The sequence below is a fragment of the Geotrypetes seraphini genome, chromosome 10 (genome assembly GCF_902459505.1).
Source record: "Geotrypetes seraphini chromosome 10, aGeoSer1.1, whole genome shotgun sequence".
Taxonomy (NCBI): domain Eukaryota; kingdom Metazoa; phylum Chordata; class Amphibia; order Gymnophiona; family Dermophiidae; genus Geotrypetes; species Geotrypetes seraphini.
In genome coordinates this window covers 2,792,501-2,811,348 of record NC_047093.1, presented here as the reverse complement: position 1 = coordinate 2,811,348, position 18,848 = coordinate 2,792,501, and the positions used below count along the sequence as shown (strand labels likewise).

Here is an 18,848-nt window from a genome sequence, read left to right as displayed (position 1 = left end):
AGACTCCTTCATGCGGCATTTGGCCTCCCTAATTGCTGTTTTGACAGCTTTTGATTTGGCGAGATAGACTTCCCTAGAGTCCTGTCTCCCTGATTGTTTGTAAGAGATGAATGCTTTTTTTCTTCTCCTTGATGAAGTCTGAAATCTCCGCAGAGAACCACTGTGGCTTATTGTTCCTCCGCCGTTTACTTACTGATTTAACATAGCGGTTTGTTGCTTCTTGTATGGTGGCTTTCAAAGTCGACCACATTTCTTCCACGTTATCGGTTTCTGCTTGGCTTTGTAGCGCCTGGTGAACGAAGTCTCCCATTTCTTGGAAGTTTGTGTCCTTGAATTTGAGGACCTTGGTCAGTGTGGTAGATTTAGTGAAACCTTTCCTGAGATTGAACCATACCATGTTGTGGTCACTGGAGGCCAATGTGTCACCCACTGAGACTTCTGTGACATTTTCTCCATTGGTAAGTATCAGGTCCAGTATTGCCTGATCCCTTGTTGGTTCCAACACCAGTTGCCTGAGTCTTGCTCCCTTCATAGAGTTTAATAGCCTCCTGCTGCTGCCGGAAGCAGAGGAAAGCGTGTCCCAATCCACATCAGGCATGTTGAAGTCACCTAACAATACTGTGTCCCCACGCAAGGTGATGATTAATAAAAATTTATAATTAAATGATGATATCAGACTCTTTTTTTTCTCATAGCTGTTCCAAATAAAACTGTATCATAAGATAGTGCTACATGATTTTCCAGTAAACAATCCATTTGGCTAAACCCCAAGATTCAGATTGGCGGTTTTAAGATCATCTGGAGGCATTGGATAATTGCAGGAATACGGACTTTAAAGGATGTTATTTTAAATGATTAACAGACTTTTTTAATGAGTAATAAACATTTTCCCTTAATAAGATAATTGAAATGAGGGGATGGGGATAGGTGGGTGCGATGGTATTTTTTGATATTTTATTAAAATATATACTGTATAACATAATAAATGAATATTTTTGATGTAATAGGGATGGGAAGGATAGTTAAATTTTTATGATTTTCAGATGATGGTATAGGTTCAGGTATAGGTATAGGGTCCAGGCGCTTCCTACAGTCAACATCCTTAGGATGGAGACTGTAGGAAGCGCCTGGACCCTATTCAGGGACACACTGCAGGAAGCACAAAGAATGTATGTCCCCAGTTTCAGGAAAGGCGGCAAGAACAAGTGATCAAAGGACCCAGTTTGGATCTCAACAGAAGCAAAGAGGGCAATAAATGACAAAAAAGTATCCTTCCGCAGATGGAAAAAGGACCCAACGGAGGAAAATCACCAGGCGCACAGGAAATGCCAAAAGGAATGCCACTGGGAGGTTAGAAAAGCAAAAGGGAACTACGAAGAGGGGCTGGCCAGGGAGGCGAAGAACTTCAAGGCATTCTTCAGTTACGTAAAGGGGAAGCGACCAGCAAGAGAGGAGGTGGGGCCGTTGAACGATGGGGATAGGAAGGGAGTGATTAAGGAGGATAAAGAGGTAGCTGAGAGGTTGAACACGTTCTTCTCGTCGGTTTTCACGAGAGAAGACACATCTAACATACCGGATTCAGAGGAGCTCATAAGTGGGGAACAGGCTGAAAAATTGGAACACATAGAGGTAAGTAAGGAGGATGTCCTCAAACAGATAGACAGGTTAAAATGCGGCAAATCGCCGGGCCCAGACGGGATCCACCCAAGGGTACTGAAGGAACTAAAACAAGAAATAGCGGGCACAATCCAGCATGTTTGCAACCTATCCTTGAAAACTGGAGAGGTACCAGAGGACTGGAAACTGGCGAATGTCACACCTATCTTCAAGAAGGGATCGAGGGGTGACCCCGGGAACTACAGGCCGGTGAGCCTGACTTCAATTATAGGGAAGATGGTGGAAGCTATGATCAAGGATGGTATTTGCGAGCACATCGAGAGAAATGGCCTACTGAGAACAAGCCAGCACGGATTCTGTAAGGGAAGGTCATGCTTAACGAACCTTTTGTACTTCTTTGAGGGACTAAGCAGTCGGGTGGACAATGGGGAACCCATAGACATCATTTACCTCGATTTTCAAAAGGCTTTCGACAAGGTGCCACATGAAAGGCTGCTTAGGAAGCTGTGGAACCATGGGGTGGGAGGGGATGTGCACAGATGGATCAAGCACTGGTTGTCGGGTAGACTGCAGAGGGTTGGAGTAAAGGGACAATATTCTGACTGGCGGGGATTCACGAGCGGTGTGCCACAGGGATCGGTGCTGGGGCCGTTACTCTTCAACATATTTATCAATGACCTGGAAAAGGAGGCAAAGTTCGAGGTTATAAAATTTGCAGACGATACCAAACTGTGCGGCAGAGTTAGATCCAGGGAGGAGTGTGAGGACCTGCAAAGGGACCTGGACAAGCTGGAAGACTGGGCAAACAAATGGCAAATGCGCTTTAACGTGGAAAAATGCAAGGTCATGCATATAGGGAAAAAGAACCCGTTGTTCAACTACAAATTGGGGGGGGGGGGGCATTGCTGGGAGACAGCAGTCTAGAGAGAGACTTGGGTGTGCTGGTGGATGCATCACTGAAGCCATCTGCGCAGTGCGCAGCAGCCTCGAAAAAAGCCAACAGGATGCTGGGCATCATAAAGAGAGGCATAACAACCAGGACGCGGGAAGTCATCATGCCATTGTATCGAGCGATGGTGCGTCCACATCTGGAATACTGCGTTCAATATTGGTCGCCGTACCTCAAGAAGGACATGGCAGTACTTGAGAGAGTCCAAAGGAGAGCAACGAAACTGGTAAGAGGGCTGGAACACTGCCCATACGCCGAGAGGTTGGATAGGCTGGGGCTCTTCTCTCTGGAAAAAAGGAGGCTCAGGGGAGATATGATAGAGACCTTCAAGATCATGAGGGGCATAGAGAGGGTGGATAGGGACAGATTATTCAGGCTGAAGGGGACAACAGGTACGAGGGGGCATTCGGAGAAACTGAAGGGAGATAGGTTCAAAACAAATGCAAGGAAGTTTTTTTTCACCCAAAGGGTCGTGGACACCTGGAATGCGCTACCGGAGGAAGTGATCAGGCAGAGTACGGTACAGGGATTCAAACAGGGATTGGACGGATTCCTGAGGGATAAAGGGATCGTGGGATACTGAGAGAGGTGCTGGGATGTAACACAGGTATAGAAAGCTAACCAGGTAATAGGTATAGTAACCCAACCAGGTCGTGCATGTGCAAGACCGGAGGGTTAGGACTTCGATGGGAAGATAGGACTCAATGGGAAACTAAGGTGGCAAGGGGGCCCCTTCTAGTGATTCAGACAGGTCGTGACCTGTTTGGGCCGCCGCGGGAACGGACTGCTGGGCAGGATGGACCTATGGTCTGACCCGGCGGAGGCACTGCTTATGTTCTTATGTATAGCAAGTGATGTTTTCCAATTCAAATGTTATTTCTTATTACACTTGAGGGAGTTGTAAAAGCGAATAAAAAAATTAAACAAACAAAAAATCCTGCTGTTCCAGAGGCCTAAGGTGCAGGAATGTCCACCCTGCAGTAAGAATGTGGATCACCAGCAGGTTAGACCTTTGTGGAGTGCAGCACTTTCAAGAGCCAGATCCAATATTTTTGATGCACCTATAGTTAACTTGTATGGACCCTTCCACCCCCTCACCAGATATATTTTTTAAAATAGTTTTGGGTTGTTTTTTTTTGTTTTACATACATCTTATATCTTTCTCCTCTCCAGTGTCCTGACAACTCCATCCCTTCCCAGTGCACCTTGTGTGGCCCCGACGCTTGCAGCAATTCATATTTGCTGGCAGTGCCAGCCCCAAAAGCTTCCCTCTGTCACCGTAGAGGCAGCAAAAATGAACTGCTGCAGGCATCAAGGCCACATGAAAGGCATTCTGGGGAAGGATGAGGTTGAGAGGAGGACATATTCAAGACACCAGGGAAGAGCAGTGTGGTGCCACTGCTGGATGAGCCTATGCCTACCTGAAGCTACAGCACTGAATAGGTGTGCTTACTTAATAAGCCTGCTTGTTTTGTCAGAGCTATATGTAGTATCTTCCACCCTGGATACAATAGTGTGAACTAAATCAAGATACAAAATTAGTATTAAAATTTCAACTTTATTGTTTGGCCAACAAATTAATATCCCAACTTTAACATGGTGGAATGCTTAAAGAACCACACAGCCCAATCTGGCTCCAACCTTTCTTCACTTCCCTGAAAACCTGATCATGTGTCTTGCGTTGCTGCCCTGGGCAGAGCTGAATCCTGCCTCACAGAACTGGAAAAGCTACATTCATGCATAAATATACTGACAAAGGGTGTGACAGGAGAACATCTCCGTCTGCACCTGGGACAGGATGCTGCAGTTGTACTGTTTGGTACACAACCCAACCAGTTCTCTTATTCTCCAAGGTCACCCGAAGAGGCATCACCAGTATTGCTCTTGAAAATGCAGGGGCAACAGAATAGCAATGGTATGAGGATGGACTGGCCTCTAAGTTAATATGGAAGCAATAGCAACTTGAGACCATTTCCAGTCAAGAAGCTGGCCAGGAGTTCGAGGGGTGACTGCTACAAAAAAGTTCAACTGAAAAAACCCCCAAAACAGAAAGACAAAACCCTTTCTCCTTCCACAAAAACATTGGCCAAGTGAGGCAAGGGTCTGCTTCTACCTCTCAGACACCTTTTGATGTCAGTCCCTGGTTAAATCCTACAGTGCACACTTACCAGGGCTGTAAACAGAAAAGGGGGGAAAAAAAATTTAAGTAGCCATTCTTCAGATGTCATCACTGCTAAGGCAACTGCAGCCAGAGAGATGTGTGTGAAAAGATGACAAGGAAAATGAAAGTCCCATCCAGATTGCTAATCTAAAAAAATAAAAAAAAGGGAGGACCCCAAACAAAAATTACAGAGGTGTTATTGTGTTTTGACAAATCATTCTCTTCCTGTTCCAGATCTTTGCAGATTTTAGCCTCATTGCCTGCATCACTGCTCTCTTGTAGTGTCTTATGGTTTTAGGGATGTGATCCCATGTTAAAGCTCATCTTTGTGGCTGTGTTGATCCTCTTCCTCCTCCTCCAGATCTGGCTCATCTGCTTCCTCCAAGTCATCCAGCTCCTGTAAGACGAGAGAGCTTCCAGTGAATGACTGCACATAGTAGCTAAGGCACACTGTCAACTGCTAGTATCATACAAAAATGAATAAAGAATTATAAAATAAAAAATAGTATCAGGGAGCAACTTAAAACTTGCTTTTGCCATCAATGTCCTAGGACATTTTTCTTAGGATTATAAGGCTGCTTATGAGACAAGCTGTCATCTCACTACTGTACCTCACTTATTTACAGTATTGCTATGAAAAGCAAGACCATGTGGCTATTCTAAGCAGACTCCCACAGCCCTTGGCATTCGTACACAGTAGTCAAGTCGGCTTAAAAATAAAGCTCAGTCTTACATCATCTACAGGAACTACATCTTGTCCACCGCTTTCCAGGAACTTGGTGAATCCTTCCAGTGTTCGTTCACCATTGTAATCAACCACCTGGAAGGAATAGCAGCATGCCATGAAACTGCTGGTTACGTTCACACATTAGTTCTACAAACAGGTCCTCATGTCACTTACGTCCCCATTCCTGGTCAGCCATATTTAAATAGCTCTGCCCTGTTAACAGTTTCTGCAATATAATGGATCCATTTCTTCCATAATGAGCAGGCATGGCCTTAAAGCATCTATATGTGTTACTTTACATTAACATTACCGATCCCAGACCATTTTAGGATTACAATAGTAATCCATCATCAAATACTGGGAGACACACAAAGTTCTTAAGTGTTAGAGATTTGAAAATTCACATCCACATGTTCTGCACTTACTTCATTCACTGCAAGCTGCTCCCCCTGTCCTCCGTCACATTTTAACAACTCATTCCCACCCTTCAGAATAAGGATCCTACCTGAAGACTAAACTGCTTAAGAGCCGAAGATCTAAGCCTGAAATGGGGTCAGATGATATCACGCACCTTCTTATCTGTTCCAGATGGGAAAAATTTCAGTGTGGGAAAGCTGTGGATCTTCACAACCTCAATTTCATTGGCAGTTGCGTCCATCTTGGCAATGATTGTGTTCTCATGGTCCTTATATTTTTCTCCTAGTTTATCCCAGATGGGAGCAAGCTGCTTGCAGTGGCCACACCATGGAGCATCTGAAAAGAAAAAAAAAAACAACAACAAAAAACAGCTACTGAATACTCCTGAAAACAACAAGAATAGAAAATGATGACACTAATCAAAGGACAAAGTCCTGTATTTGTGCCAAAGGGTATGAAAAGTTGTGCAAAAATAAAGTAAAGGGCCAGACTCCAAAGTTACATTATAATAAAGTTCCAAGTAGGGGCTGTATGAAATCCTTAGAATCCTTCCAGTTCACCCAAAGGGAGAAAAATTTGATAGCCTCTATTTAGATCTACTGGCTACTGAATTACAGCTATACTCGCTAGAGGAGCGCAGAGAGAAGGGGGACATGATCGAGACGTTCAAGTATCTTACGGGCCGCATCGAGGCGGAGGAAGATATAGCAATGTTACTTACCGTACCAGTTGTTATCCAGGGACAGCAGGCAGCTATTCTCACTAGTGGGTGATGTCATCCGACAGAGCCCCGATACGGACATCTTGCAAGCATGTCTTGCTTGAAGAAACTCAGAAGTTTCGAGATGCCCGCACCGCGCATGCGCCAGTGCCTTCCCGCCCGATGGTCCGGGCGCGTCTCCTCAGTTCAGGTAACTAGCAGAGAAGCCAACCCAGGGGAGGTGGGTGGGACGTGAGAATAGCTGCCTGCTGTCCCTGGATAACAACTGTTACGGTAAGTAACATTGCTTTATCCCAGGACAAGCAGGCAGGTATTCTCACTAGTGGGTGACCTCCAAGCTAACCTCAATGGGATGGAGGGAGAGTTGGCAACTTAGGAGAAGAAATTTTTTAACACTGTTTGGCCAAACTGTCCATCCCGTCTGGAGAAAGTATCCAGACAATAATGAGAGGTGAACGTATGAACCGAGGACCAAGTGGCAGCCCTACAAATCTCCTCAATCGGTGTCGATCTGAGAAAGGCTACAGAGGCTGCCATTGCTCTGACCCTATGGGCTGTGACCTTACAGGGAAGGGGTAATCCAGCCTGGGCATAGCAGAAAGAGATACAAGCCGCCATCCAGTTGGAGATGATGCGCTTTGATACAGGTCGTCCCAACTTGTTTGGATCAAAGGAGACGAAAAGTTGAGGAGAAGTTTTGTGTGGTTTGGTGCGATCCAAGTAGAAAGCCAAAGCACGTTTACAGTCCAGAGTGTGAAGAGCCGATTCTCCAGGATGAGAATGAGGCTTTGGAAAGAACACTGAAAGCACAATGGATTGGTTGAGGTGAAATTCAGAGACCACTTTAGGCAGGAATTTCGGGTGAGTGCGGAGGACCACCTTGTCATGATGGAATACTGTGAAAGGTGGGTCCGCCACCAAGGCCTGAAGCTCACTGACCCTGCAAGCAGATGTGAGGGCCACCAGAAAAACCACTTTCCAAGTGAGAAACTTTAGTGGAGCCTTGCTCAGAGGCTCAAAAGGAGGTTTCATAAGCTGAGAAAGGACCACATTTAGATCCCAAACCACTGGAGGCGGTTTGAGAGGAGGATTGACATGAAAAAGTCCTTTCATAAATCTGGAAACCACAGGATGAGAAGAGAGAGGTTTCCCTTGTAGAGGCTGATGGAAAGCCGCAATAGCACTCAGGTGGACTCGTATAGATGTCGACTTGAGACCAAACTGAGACAGATGTAAAAGATAGTCCAAAACAGAGGATAGGGAGGCTCGCTGAGGCTCCTTAGAATTGGAAATACACCATGAAGAAAATCTAGTCCATTTTTGGGAGTAGCATTGACGAGTAGCAGGCTTCCTGGAAGCCTCCAAGACATCCCTCACCACCTGGGAAAACTGGTGCGGAGTTACGTTGAGAGGAACCAAGCTGTCAGGTGGAGAGACTGCAGGTTGGGATGAAGCAGAGACCCCTGATGCTGAGTAAGCAGTGAAGGAAACACTGGAAGTAGGTACGGTTCCCTGCTGCTGAGTTGAAGTAGAAGGGAGAACCAAGGTTGCCTGGGCCACCGAGGAGCTATCAGAATCATGGTGGCATGTTCGGACTTCAGCTTCACCAGAGTCTTTTGAATGAGAGGGAATGGCGGAAACGCATACAGAAAGCGATTCCCCCAATCCAGCAGAAAAGCATCTGCCTCGAGGCGATGAGGAGCGTAGATCCTGGAGTAAAACTGAGGCAGCTTGAAATTGTGGGGAGCCGCAAAGAGGTCTATCTGAGGCGTTCCCCACTGAGCAAAGATCTGATGAAGGGGCTTGGAATGGAGTGCCCATTCGTGAGGCTGGAGAAGACGACTCAGTTTGTCCGCCAAGACATTGTCCCTCCCCTGAATGTAGACAGCTTTGAGGAAGGCGTTGTGGCGAACCGCCCAATCCCAGACTCTGAGAGCTTCCTGGCAGAGGGAGGCCGAACCCGTGCCCCCCTGCTTGTTGACATAATACATGGCGACTTGATTGTCGGTGCGAATGAGGACCACCATGTCGTGAAGCAGATGTTGAAAAGCTTGAAGAGCATTGAAGATGGCTCTGAGCTCCAGAAGATTGATTTGATGGAGTCGGTCCGCACAGGTCCAGAATCCCTGAGTGCGAAGCCCATCCAGATGCGCTCCCCAGGCATAGGTCGAGGAATCGGTTGTGAGAACCTTCTGGTGGGGAGGAGAATGAAACAGCAAACCTCTGGATAGATTCGAAGAGGTCATTCACCAGAGTAGAGACTGCCGAAGAGCAGGAGTGACAGTGATGTGTCGAGTCAACGGATCCGACACCTGAGTCCACCGAGACGCCAGGGTCCACTGAGGAATTCTGAGGTGGAGTCTGGCAAACGGCGTCACATGAACTGTAGAGGCCATGTGGCCCAGGAGGACCATCATGTGTCTCACAGAGATGGTCTGGCGAGAAGACACAGACTGGCAGAGATGAAGGAGAGCATCCATGCGCTGAGGAGGAAGGAATGCTCCGAGACGTACGGTATCCAGGACAGCCCCGATGAAGGGAAGAGACTGGGTCGGCTGTAGATGAGACTTGGGAAAGTTGATCTCGAATCCCAAACTCTGCAGGAACAGAATCGTTGACAGGGTCGCCGAGATGACCCCTGAGGCCGAGGGAGCCTTGATCAGCCAGTCGTCGAGGTAGGGGAATACCTGAAGACCTTGGTTCCGGAGGGCCGCGGCCACCATCACCAGACATTTGGTGAAGACTCTGGAGGACGAAGACAGGCCGAATGGAAGCACTCGATACTGCAGATGGAGATGTCCCACCCGAAATCTGAGGAACTTGCGAGAGGCCGGATGAATGGGAATATGAGTGTAGGCCTCCTTGAGATCCAGAGAGCATAACCAGTCGTTCTGCTCGAGGAGGGGGTAGAGAGAAGCAAGTGTCAGCATGCGAAACCTCTCTTTGACTAGGAATTTGTTGAGGACCCTGAGGTCCAAAATGGGTCGCAGGTCGCCCGTCTTCTTCGGAACAAGGAAGTACCGGGAGTAAAACCCCTGGTTCAGTTGGTCCGTCGGGACCGGCTCTACGGCACAAAGCCGGAGCAAAGCCTGAGCTTCCTGAAGAAGAAGGGCGGTCTGAGTCAAGTTGGAAGGATACTCTCTTGGAGGGTGGTCCGGAGGGACCCGATGGAAATGAAGAGAGTATCCTTCCTTGATGATAGTAAGGACCCAGAGGTCGGTTGTTATGGCCTCCCAGCGATGATAAAAATGATGGAGGCGCCCTCCGATGGGAAAACAGGGGGAGGCAGAACGAGGTTGGTTATGCCCTCGACGAGACAGTCAAAAAGGCTGAGTGGTCTTAGGGACAGCAGGCGACTGAGACTTAGGCTGACCCTTCTGGGGAGGCTGTCGCTTCGCCGGTTGCCTCGCAGGTGGAGTTTGCCTCGGCTGATAACGCCGCTGATAAATCAACGGCGGGCGAGAAGGTCGAGACTGCTGAGGCTTAGGCTTCGGCCGAAGGATAGATTGGAAGGACTTTTCGTGGTCAGACAACTTCTTCGTGACAGTCTCGATGGATTCTTCAAAAAGATCCACCCCAGCACACGGGACTTTCGCCAGGCGTTCCTGAAGATTCGGGTCCATATCAATGGTCCGCAACCAGGCCAACCGGCGCATCGCCACCGAGCAGGCCGCCGCTCGGGCTGAGAGCTCGAACACATCATAGGCAGATTGCATTAACTGAAGCCGAAGTTGGGACAGCGAAGCAACCACTTCCTCAAACTCAAACCTAGCCTGGGACTCAATGTAGGGTGTGAACTTCCGAAGCACAGGTAGAAAAAATTCCAAGTAGGCTGCAAAGTGGAAATTGTAATTCAGGACTCGAGACGTCATCATCGAATTCTGATAGATGCGTCGACCAAACTTATCCATGGTTCTGCCCTCATGGCCCGGAGGCACGGAAGCATAGACCTGGCCAGGATGAGACCGCTTGAGCGAGGATTCGACCAGGAGGGACTGGTGAGAAAGCTGAGGACCCTCAAAGCCTTTATGATGCACCGTGCGGTACCGCGCATCCAATTTGCCAGGGACCGCAGGGATAGAGTAAGGAGACTCGAAGCATTGCATGAAGGTCTGGTCGAGGAGCTTGTGCAGGGGAAGCCGCAAGGACTCTGCCGGAGGACGGGGCAAGTGCATGGTATCGAGGTACTCCTTGGAATATCGAGACCCAGCATCGAGAGTAATGTCCATGTCATCTGCCATCTGCCTGAGGAACGATGAAAAGGACAGTTGGTCCGCCGTCGCCGGTCTGCGAGACGGACTAGAAGAAGAGGCTTCAGGCGCCAGAGAGGCCTGCGAGCAACAGGACGAGTAGAAAACCTCGGGGTCCTCGAACTCCGGGCCCGGAGGAGGAGACCCAGTCGAAGCAGCATACCCCAACTGAGGCAATTTCTTCCGAGGCGAGACGGTCGAGTGCCGAGAGGAATGCTTCGAAGAATGTCTGGATCGATGCCCCTCTCGATGCCTGGAAGGGGATCGAGCCCATCTGTGAGAAACTGGGTCAGATGCCTCCAAGGAGCAGATCGGACTCGATGCCGTCGATCGCAGAGGCATCCCCCGACGACGCCCAGGCTTGATAGGGGGTTCGGAAGAACTCGTCCTGCTTCCTGCTATGCCCAGGACTGGGTGGCCCCGAAGGTGGACGCCACACTGAGTCATGGGGCGGAGTAATCGGTTCCAAGGGAGGCAGGTCACTAAACGAGGCTTTCCTCGAGGGGATGGGCTCCAAGGAAGGCATATCACTAAGGAAGGCCCTCCTCGAGGACCCGGACACCGCTCGCCGCTCCTCCTCGCCGAGCAACGAGGTCGTGCGGCGAGGAGGAGGAGGAGGGGGCGGTCCGCCCCTCGAAGCCGAAGCTGGGAGGTCACCCTGGATGGTGGCAATCAGCCGAGGCCCCATGGTCTGCATGAGCTCCACGAACTGAGCCTCCAGAAGGGACCGCAACGAAGCCGATATGGAGGGATCCGCACCAAAAGGGGGCCCTTCCGCACGGTCTCCACGCTCCTTCGGTGCTGCGTGCTTCTGCTTGCCAGTCTTCGGCACCTTGAGCACCACCGGTGGAACTGTCGGGGTCGATACCTGCTCCGAGGAGACGGAGGAAGGCACTGTCGCCGAAGCCGGGGCCGAAACCGGTGTGAACGATGCCGGGTTCAGGAGGCCCGAAGCAGCCGGGGAGGCAGAGGGCTTCGCGGAAGGAGTCGAAGCACCCGTCGATGTCGAAGCTGCAGGATCCGATGAAGCTTCCATCTTGAACATGGACTCCCACAGCAGACAGCGGCGCTTAAACGCTCTCGCCGTCAGAGTGGAGCAAGGCCGGCACGATTTCGGGAAGTGATCCGGTCCCAGACACTGTAAGCAGCGTCGATGAGGGTCCGTGAGCGAAATCGCGCGCTGGCACTTGCTACACTTTTTAAAACCGGTAATCGGCCGGGACATAGGCCGGAAAAGCTCCGCTGCAAGGTCGAAGGCGCGGTGCCCCAGCCATGCGGCCGACCCGGTATCGGAAGGAAAAAATTTTTTTTTTTTTGAAAAAGAAATCAAAGAAATCAATAAATGCACAGGAGAGCCAAAAGAACTCAACCCGCGGCAAAATAGAAGGCAAAAAAGAGATTCAATGGGCGCAAATTGAAGATAGACTTCTCAGCTCCGTGGAAGAAAAAGAACTGAGGAGACGCGCCCGGACCATCGGGCGGGAATGCACTGGCGCATGCGCGGTGCGGGCATCTCGAAACTTCTGAATTTCTTCAAGCAAGACATGCTTGCAAGATGTCCGTATCGGGGCTCTGTCGGATGACATCACCCACTAGTGAGAATACCTGCCTGCTTGTCCTGGGATAACTTCTTTTTCAAGGGTCCCACGACAACAAGAGGGCATCCGTGGAAAATCAGGGGCGGGAAACTATGTGGTGACACCCGGAAATTCTTTTTCACTGAAAGGGTGGTTGATCGCTGGAATAGTCTTCCACTGCAGGTGTTTGAGGCCAGCAGCGTGCCTGATTTTAAGGCTAAATGGGATCGGCACATGGGATCTATTCACAGGGCAAAGGTAGGGGAGGGACATTAGGGTGGGCAGACTAGGTGGGCCGTGGCCCTTATCTGCCGTCTATTTCTATGTAAGGTAACAAGTCCAAAAAGTGTACAAGCCAGAACAAAGTTGGAACTTACAGAACTCAATGAAGACATTCTTGTTCTCATCAAAAGCAACTTCCTCAAAGTTTTTTCCAACCAGAACTTTAACAGGATTCTTATCCCAGTCATCTGGGATATCCTGGCTCATCATGTGGGGCTGGGAAATAATTGGAAAGCAGAAACATAAGGAGAAATCTTTATTAAGCCAATACACTGATCATGCAGGTATGTGAGCTCTCTATGGACCAGCAGCAAAGATGCCTTTAATTACTACACTTACAGCTAACTAAGCAAACATTACTTACCACCTAGATGTATAGTGCTGCTGCAGAATTACCTATAGGGTGACTTTATTTGAGGTCAAGTTACTATATTGTCAACTGAAGTTTGCAAGACTACAGGTATTTACAGACCCAGCAATGAAAGTCATTCTTTGAGACTGTTACAAAAGACATTATCTGAAGAATTCCAGGTCAACTCTGTTAGTCACTTTCTGTTCAGAAAAGCAAACAATGTTAGGAATCATGAGAACATGAAGACAAGAGAACATGCTCTATTGCTCCAAGGTGTAACCTTGCCTTGAGTTTTGTGTTCAATTCTGGTCCCCAAAAAGACAGAAATAGAAAAGTTGATTACTCGATGTTTCTTTGTAAAAAATTTTTTTTTTAAATTAATGGTATTGTTAATGGCATTTTTATTATGTTCATGCTCTTTAATCGCTTATCTAATTTCTAAGCGAGTTTACTATATATATATATATATATATATATATATATATATATATATATATATATATGTATATGTATGTATGTATAGTGTACTTGCTTAGAAATTAGATAAGTGAGTAAATCAAATTTTAATAAAACTTTGAAAAGGTACAAAGAAGGGCTGGAATGCCTCATGAGGAAAGGCTTAAGTTTGGAAGAGATGGTAGAGCTGTGCTTCCCAATCCCAGTCCTTGGAACACAGCCTACCAGAATATCAAAATGAATACGCATGGAATAAAATTTGCATACTGGGGCTACGCATGTAATCTCTCATGCATATTCATTGTGGATATCCTAAACCCCCAAGGACTGAATTGGAAAGAATGGGTAAACATGATTCGATCGTTTATTCTCTCAGAACACTATGAAGTTACTTAGTAATCTACCTACTGAGTGAAAAATATTTCCTCCTATTTGTTTTAAAGCTCTGGAACTCATTGCTAGAAGATGTGGTAAAAGCATCTTGTCTAGTTGGCTTTAACACAAGATTTGGATGTAAATTACTATTAAAAGGCCCTTATTCCTGGGTAAGTAGCTTAGGATCCTGCTGCTTCTTGGGGGTTCTGCCTGATAACTGTTACCTGGATCAGCCCCCACTGGAAATAGGGGACAGGGCTAGATGGACCTTTATTCTGACCCAGCATGGCTATTCTTTCATGTAGAGATTTTAAATGAACCGAAGATGCTCAAAAGCTTAAGTTAAACCTCATGCGATGTTAAAGTCCAAGATAAACTGTGCCAAAGACCCACATTATAGGTATTGCAAAGTATGAGTGCTAAATGGAGTTTTGGTGATAAAATTAGAACTGGGTGCCCATGAATGCAAGAATACTATTTTAAGCTTTTGTCTCATTCTAAAATAATTTATGGGTTAGAGCCTGCCTTGTATGGCTTGACAATTCTTCTGTAAAGATCTGCTACATTAATAAAAGGTGATTATAGAGCCCCAAAGCACTTGAATTCCCTTCCAGACAATATTAGATATGGATACATTGGGACAAATGCAAGATGATGCACATTGGGAATAATCCAAATCATAGTTATCAGATAATAGGGTTCACCTTGGGGGATTTCAAGAAAGCCTGGGATAGGCACGTGGGATCTCAGAAAGGAAGAGATAATGGTTACTGTGGATGGGCAGACTGGCTGGGCCATTTGGCCTTTACAGTATCTGCAATCATTTTTCTATGTAAGAAAAGGATCTGGTTGCTATCATAGACAATACACTGAAGCCTTCCACCCAATATGCGGCGGTGGCCAAGAAGGCAAACAGGATGCTTGGATTTATTAGAAAAGGGATTGTTAACAAGACTAAGAATGTTATAGTGCCTCTATCACTCAATGGTGCAACCTCACCTAGAGTATTGCATTCAATTCTGGTCTCCTTAGCTCAAGATATAGCGGCACTAGAAAAGGTTCAAAGAAGAGCGACCAAGATAAAGGGGATAGAACTCCTCTCGTATGAGGAAAGACTAAAATGGTTAGGGCTCTTCAGCTTAGAAGAGAGACAGCTGAGAGGAGAGATGATTGAAATTACAAAATCCTGAGTGGTGGATCGATTTTTCACACTGTCAAAAATTACAAAGACTAGTGGACACTCTAAGTTACAGGGAAATACTTTTAAAACCAATAGGTGGAAATATTTTTTCACTCAGAGAATAGCTAAGTTCTGGAATGCATTGCCAGAGGTTGTGGTAAGAGCGGTTAGTGTAGCTGGTAAAAAAAAAAAAAAAAGGTTTGGACAAATTCCTGGAAGTAAAGTTCATAGTCTGCTGTTGAGACAGACAGGGGACAGTAGCATGGAATGCAACTACTATTTGGGTTTTTGCCAGGTAGTTGTGTCTTGGATTGGCCTCCATGAAGATGGAAAACTGGGCTAGATGGACCTCTAATTCGCTGTATGAAAAACTTCTCTTGATTGTATTTACAGTTTCTCTTATTGTAAACCGCTATACTCTCTAATTCGCTGTATATAAAACTTCTCTTGATTGTATTTACAGTTTAGTTTATTGTAAACCGCCTAGAAGTCGCAAGATTACAGGTGGGATATAAGAATAAAGTTATTATTATTATTATTATTGTCTGACCCAGTAAAGCTATTCTGATACGATGTTCAGGAGACTAGTAAAAACTGGCTGTTCCCAACAATATCAAGAACAGACTGATTTATCAAGCTATATTCTAATTTACTTATTGGATTTACTTTGATCTTTATCGTGGTTATTTATTGCATTCTTCTAATTATTCCGTTTTTAACTCAGAATATTGCATTGCTCTTGATAATTTGGATAAAAAAGTTTTTTTTAAGCTACAGATAAAATTAAATTAGGACATCCAGAGTAGAAGGACCCTAGCCCCCCCCCCCCCCCAGGGCTGTATCAAATATTTGTATTCAATTTGGCCCCAAATCGAGAAGGAAGCTCTCTGGCACAATGCAGTACTAGAGTGATAAATGAACAGTAAAGTCCCAAAAAGCCTCACTCCTAGCCATTTGGCTTTGTTGGCCTGCATTACCTTGATCTTGCCCTCCAAAAAATTGCTGCAGAACTCCTTTATCTCGTCAGCCTTTAGGTCATCCGACTCAGGTTTGTACTTTGTCATTTCCTCTTCTAACGTGATCAGACGAATAGCTGGGCATTCCTCTTTCTTCAGTCCAAAGAACTCCAGTATACGTTGGTTATCTGTGTGCTCACTGTCTATGAAGATGAAGAGTATCTTTGAAAAGAAAGGTGACGGTGCAATTAGTGAAAGAATGGGACTCTTACAATCAAAGCAATTTACATATTATATATAGGTAGTTTGTATTTGGGGCAATGAAGGTTTAAGTGACTTGTCTGGTCACAAGGAACCTCACCAATCACTAGAATACTAATGAGACCCACAAGGTCCTTGTCAAATCTCAAGTACTCCACCGAGGACCATCTTATTCTGGCGACTGCAGTAGTGCTATCAGAAAGCAGCAAATGGGATGGACCTTGCAGATCTATCTCCTCATCAGCCACTCATGAAGTTTAGACAAGTTCTCACCTTTCCTTTGAAGCTTCCTGCTGCATTCTTGAAGTTATCCAGTTTCTCCTGATAGTCTGAAGCACTCTTGGGTAGGAACAGTAGAATGTGTGTCTTAATCTCCCCACCAAAGATTTTAGGGGCAGTCTGGTTTTCAGATCAGAAACAGAAGGGAGAAAAAAGAAAAAACCCACCATTAAAAACATTAACCTAAAACCCTGTAGCTTTTAGCATTGTGCAGTTATCCTTCATGTCAAGTCTTCACTAGAGAAGACTTGTACAAAAGACTAACCAGATTCATTTGTTCTCTCCCCTCACAACCTTCAAAAACAACAAAGTAGACCTCACTGGATGAGGTAGGTTTGTACCTGTTCTGTGAACTCAATAACCAGGGGAAGTTGATTTGACTTTACAAAGTTCACCACATTCTCCTTGGTGGCTTCTCCATCAAACGTGCTATGTCTTTCATCAAACTTAAAAGATAAACAGAGCATTGTCATATGACACAATTTTATTTGGCATATTTATGAGAACTAAATGTCAAATATCTGCTAATAATAACAAGCTTTTGATGATATCGACAGGAGCTGCCATCAAACAAATAACATATAATTGGAAGGATTGTAAAAGACTGAATTATTGTTTCTGGTGGAATTAAGTTTGTCACGTGTATAAAATGGAAAGAGCGTTGGCAGTTCTAAAGGTTACTATAATAAATTTAAGGATGTGTGGAGACCATTATTAAAGTATTATAATGAATAATTTACACTTTTCCCAATTTTAATACTCATGTGGATTTGGGGTGGGGAGGGGGATTCTTGGTTTTCCACTAATATATTTATGAATGACATAAGATTATTTTCATGTGGTATATTTTAGTTGTATATGAATTTGGGAGGGAGGTGGGGGTTAAATCTTCTTGTTGTATGATATTATAGATTTTCAAATGATGTTGTACTATAATTGTTTGATATTTACTGTACACTTGATGTAAGTTATAAAATGAATAAAGAAATTAAAAAAAAAAAAAGAGAATTTATTTTTCAAACACTGCCTGTACCAATATCAGCTAACACTTTTGGCGCTTACATGCTGCATTTAAACTGTTAATTTAGCAAACATGACCACTACGTATTTCACAGAAGGTAATGTGGGCAGACAGAATGGTGTTGGGGGGGGATCCCTAATTTATATTGGTATTTTCAAGCAGTGCAATTACATATGTTATTGGAATGGGACATAGGAACACATAAAATTTGCTTGTATCTGTTTCAAACAAGTCTTGGGTCTAGCACCTTCCTACCTGCAAAAGCACTTCATTCTACACAACCCCACACGAACAACCAGAAACAAAAACATCTTTGCATACCCAAAGATCACAGGCTGCAAATACAAATCCTTTCTGGACAGAACCTTCATGTACCAAGCAAACAGACAGCAACCCTGGCTGGGAAACTTCCAAAAATCAATTAACCCTTTCAGGACCAAGGGACATATTTGTCCCATAACTTTAAAATCCTATAAATTTTGATTGGGATAGTCTACAGTTCTAAATTTGATATGTACGGATTCCATATGATACTGCCTTTATGTAAACAAACTGGTTCCGACATTCATTCATTAGCGTCGTTGCCAGATTGACGAGAAGATTCACTTGCCACACTGTCCATAAGCCAGAAGTTTGATTTTTTTTAAAAAAAATAATGATATTTCACAAAAAAAAATCAATTTTTTGGCATCTGCAAGCCCTTTTTACCATAAAAAATGTCGTCAAAACCACAAAAATTGGCCTACGATCCTTATGGTCCTGAAAGGGTTAAAACCACTCTATCCGACAAATTTATTGCCTAAACAGATGACTTTCTCTCACTATGTTATTTCCCGCTGCAATTCTGGGTTTCAAGCGCAAGTTGGATGCACATCTTCTTGAAAACCATATCGAGGGATACGGGAAATCTGGGTCTCCCAAAAGATGTACTTAAAAGGGCCACCGCGTGCGCGGAACGCCGGACAGGATGGACCTAGGTCTGATACAGTGAAGGCATTTCTTATGTTCTTAAATCTCTCAGGTATCTCCAACCTCTCATATTTTCTTTCTCCATATAACCCCATTCTCTTATGTAACTTTTCTCTTCTGTAACATTTCCTCTTAATGCATTCTGTAATTCGCTGATTGTCCAGCCTTCTTTCATTGTGAACCGCCTAGAAGTCATTTGATTATGGCGGTATAGAAAAATAAAGTTGTTATTATTATTATTATTATAAATGGGTGTACAGATGGAGCAGAGTATGGGTGTCAGACAGTTTCAACATAC

At 45.5% G+C, this 18,848-nt stretch overlaps 1 protein-coding gene across 1 annotated transcript in view; it reads right to left on the bottom strand.

Moving 5' to 3' along the window:
* Positions 1-4,104: 4,104 nt before the first annotated feature.
* P4HB (prolyl 4-hydroxylase subunit beta) overlaps positions 4,105-18,848 on the bottom strand; it is a 73,997-nt gene continuing 59,253 nt past the window's right edge. Inside the window, exons 5-11 of the mRNA XM_033961071.1 lie at positions 16,902-17,006; positions 16,555-16,680; positions 16,042-16,242; positions 12,797-12,917; positions 6,026-6,207; positions 5,461-5,547; positions 4,105-5,124 (exon numbers count right to left, since the gene is read on the bottom strand). Of these exons, the coding sequence (XP_033816962.1) occupies positions 5,041-5,124; positions 5,461-5,547; positions 6,026-6,207; positions 12,797-12,917; positions 16,042-16,242; positions 16,555-16,680; positions 16,902-17,006 (906 nt within the window). The 3' untranslated portion in view covers positions 4,105-5,040. The remainder of the gene's footprint in view (positions 5,125-5,460; positions 5,548-6,025; positions 6,208-12,796; positions 12,918-16,041; positions 16,243-16,554; positions 16,681-16,901; positions 17,007-18,848) is intronic.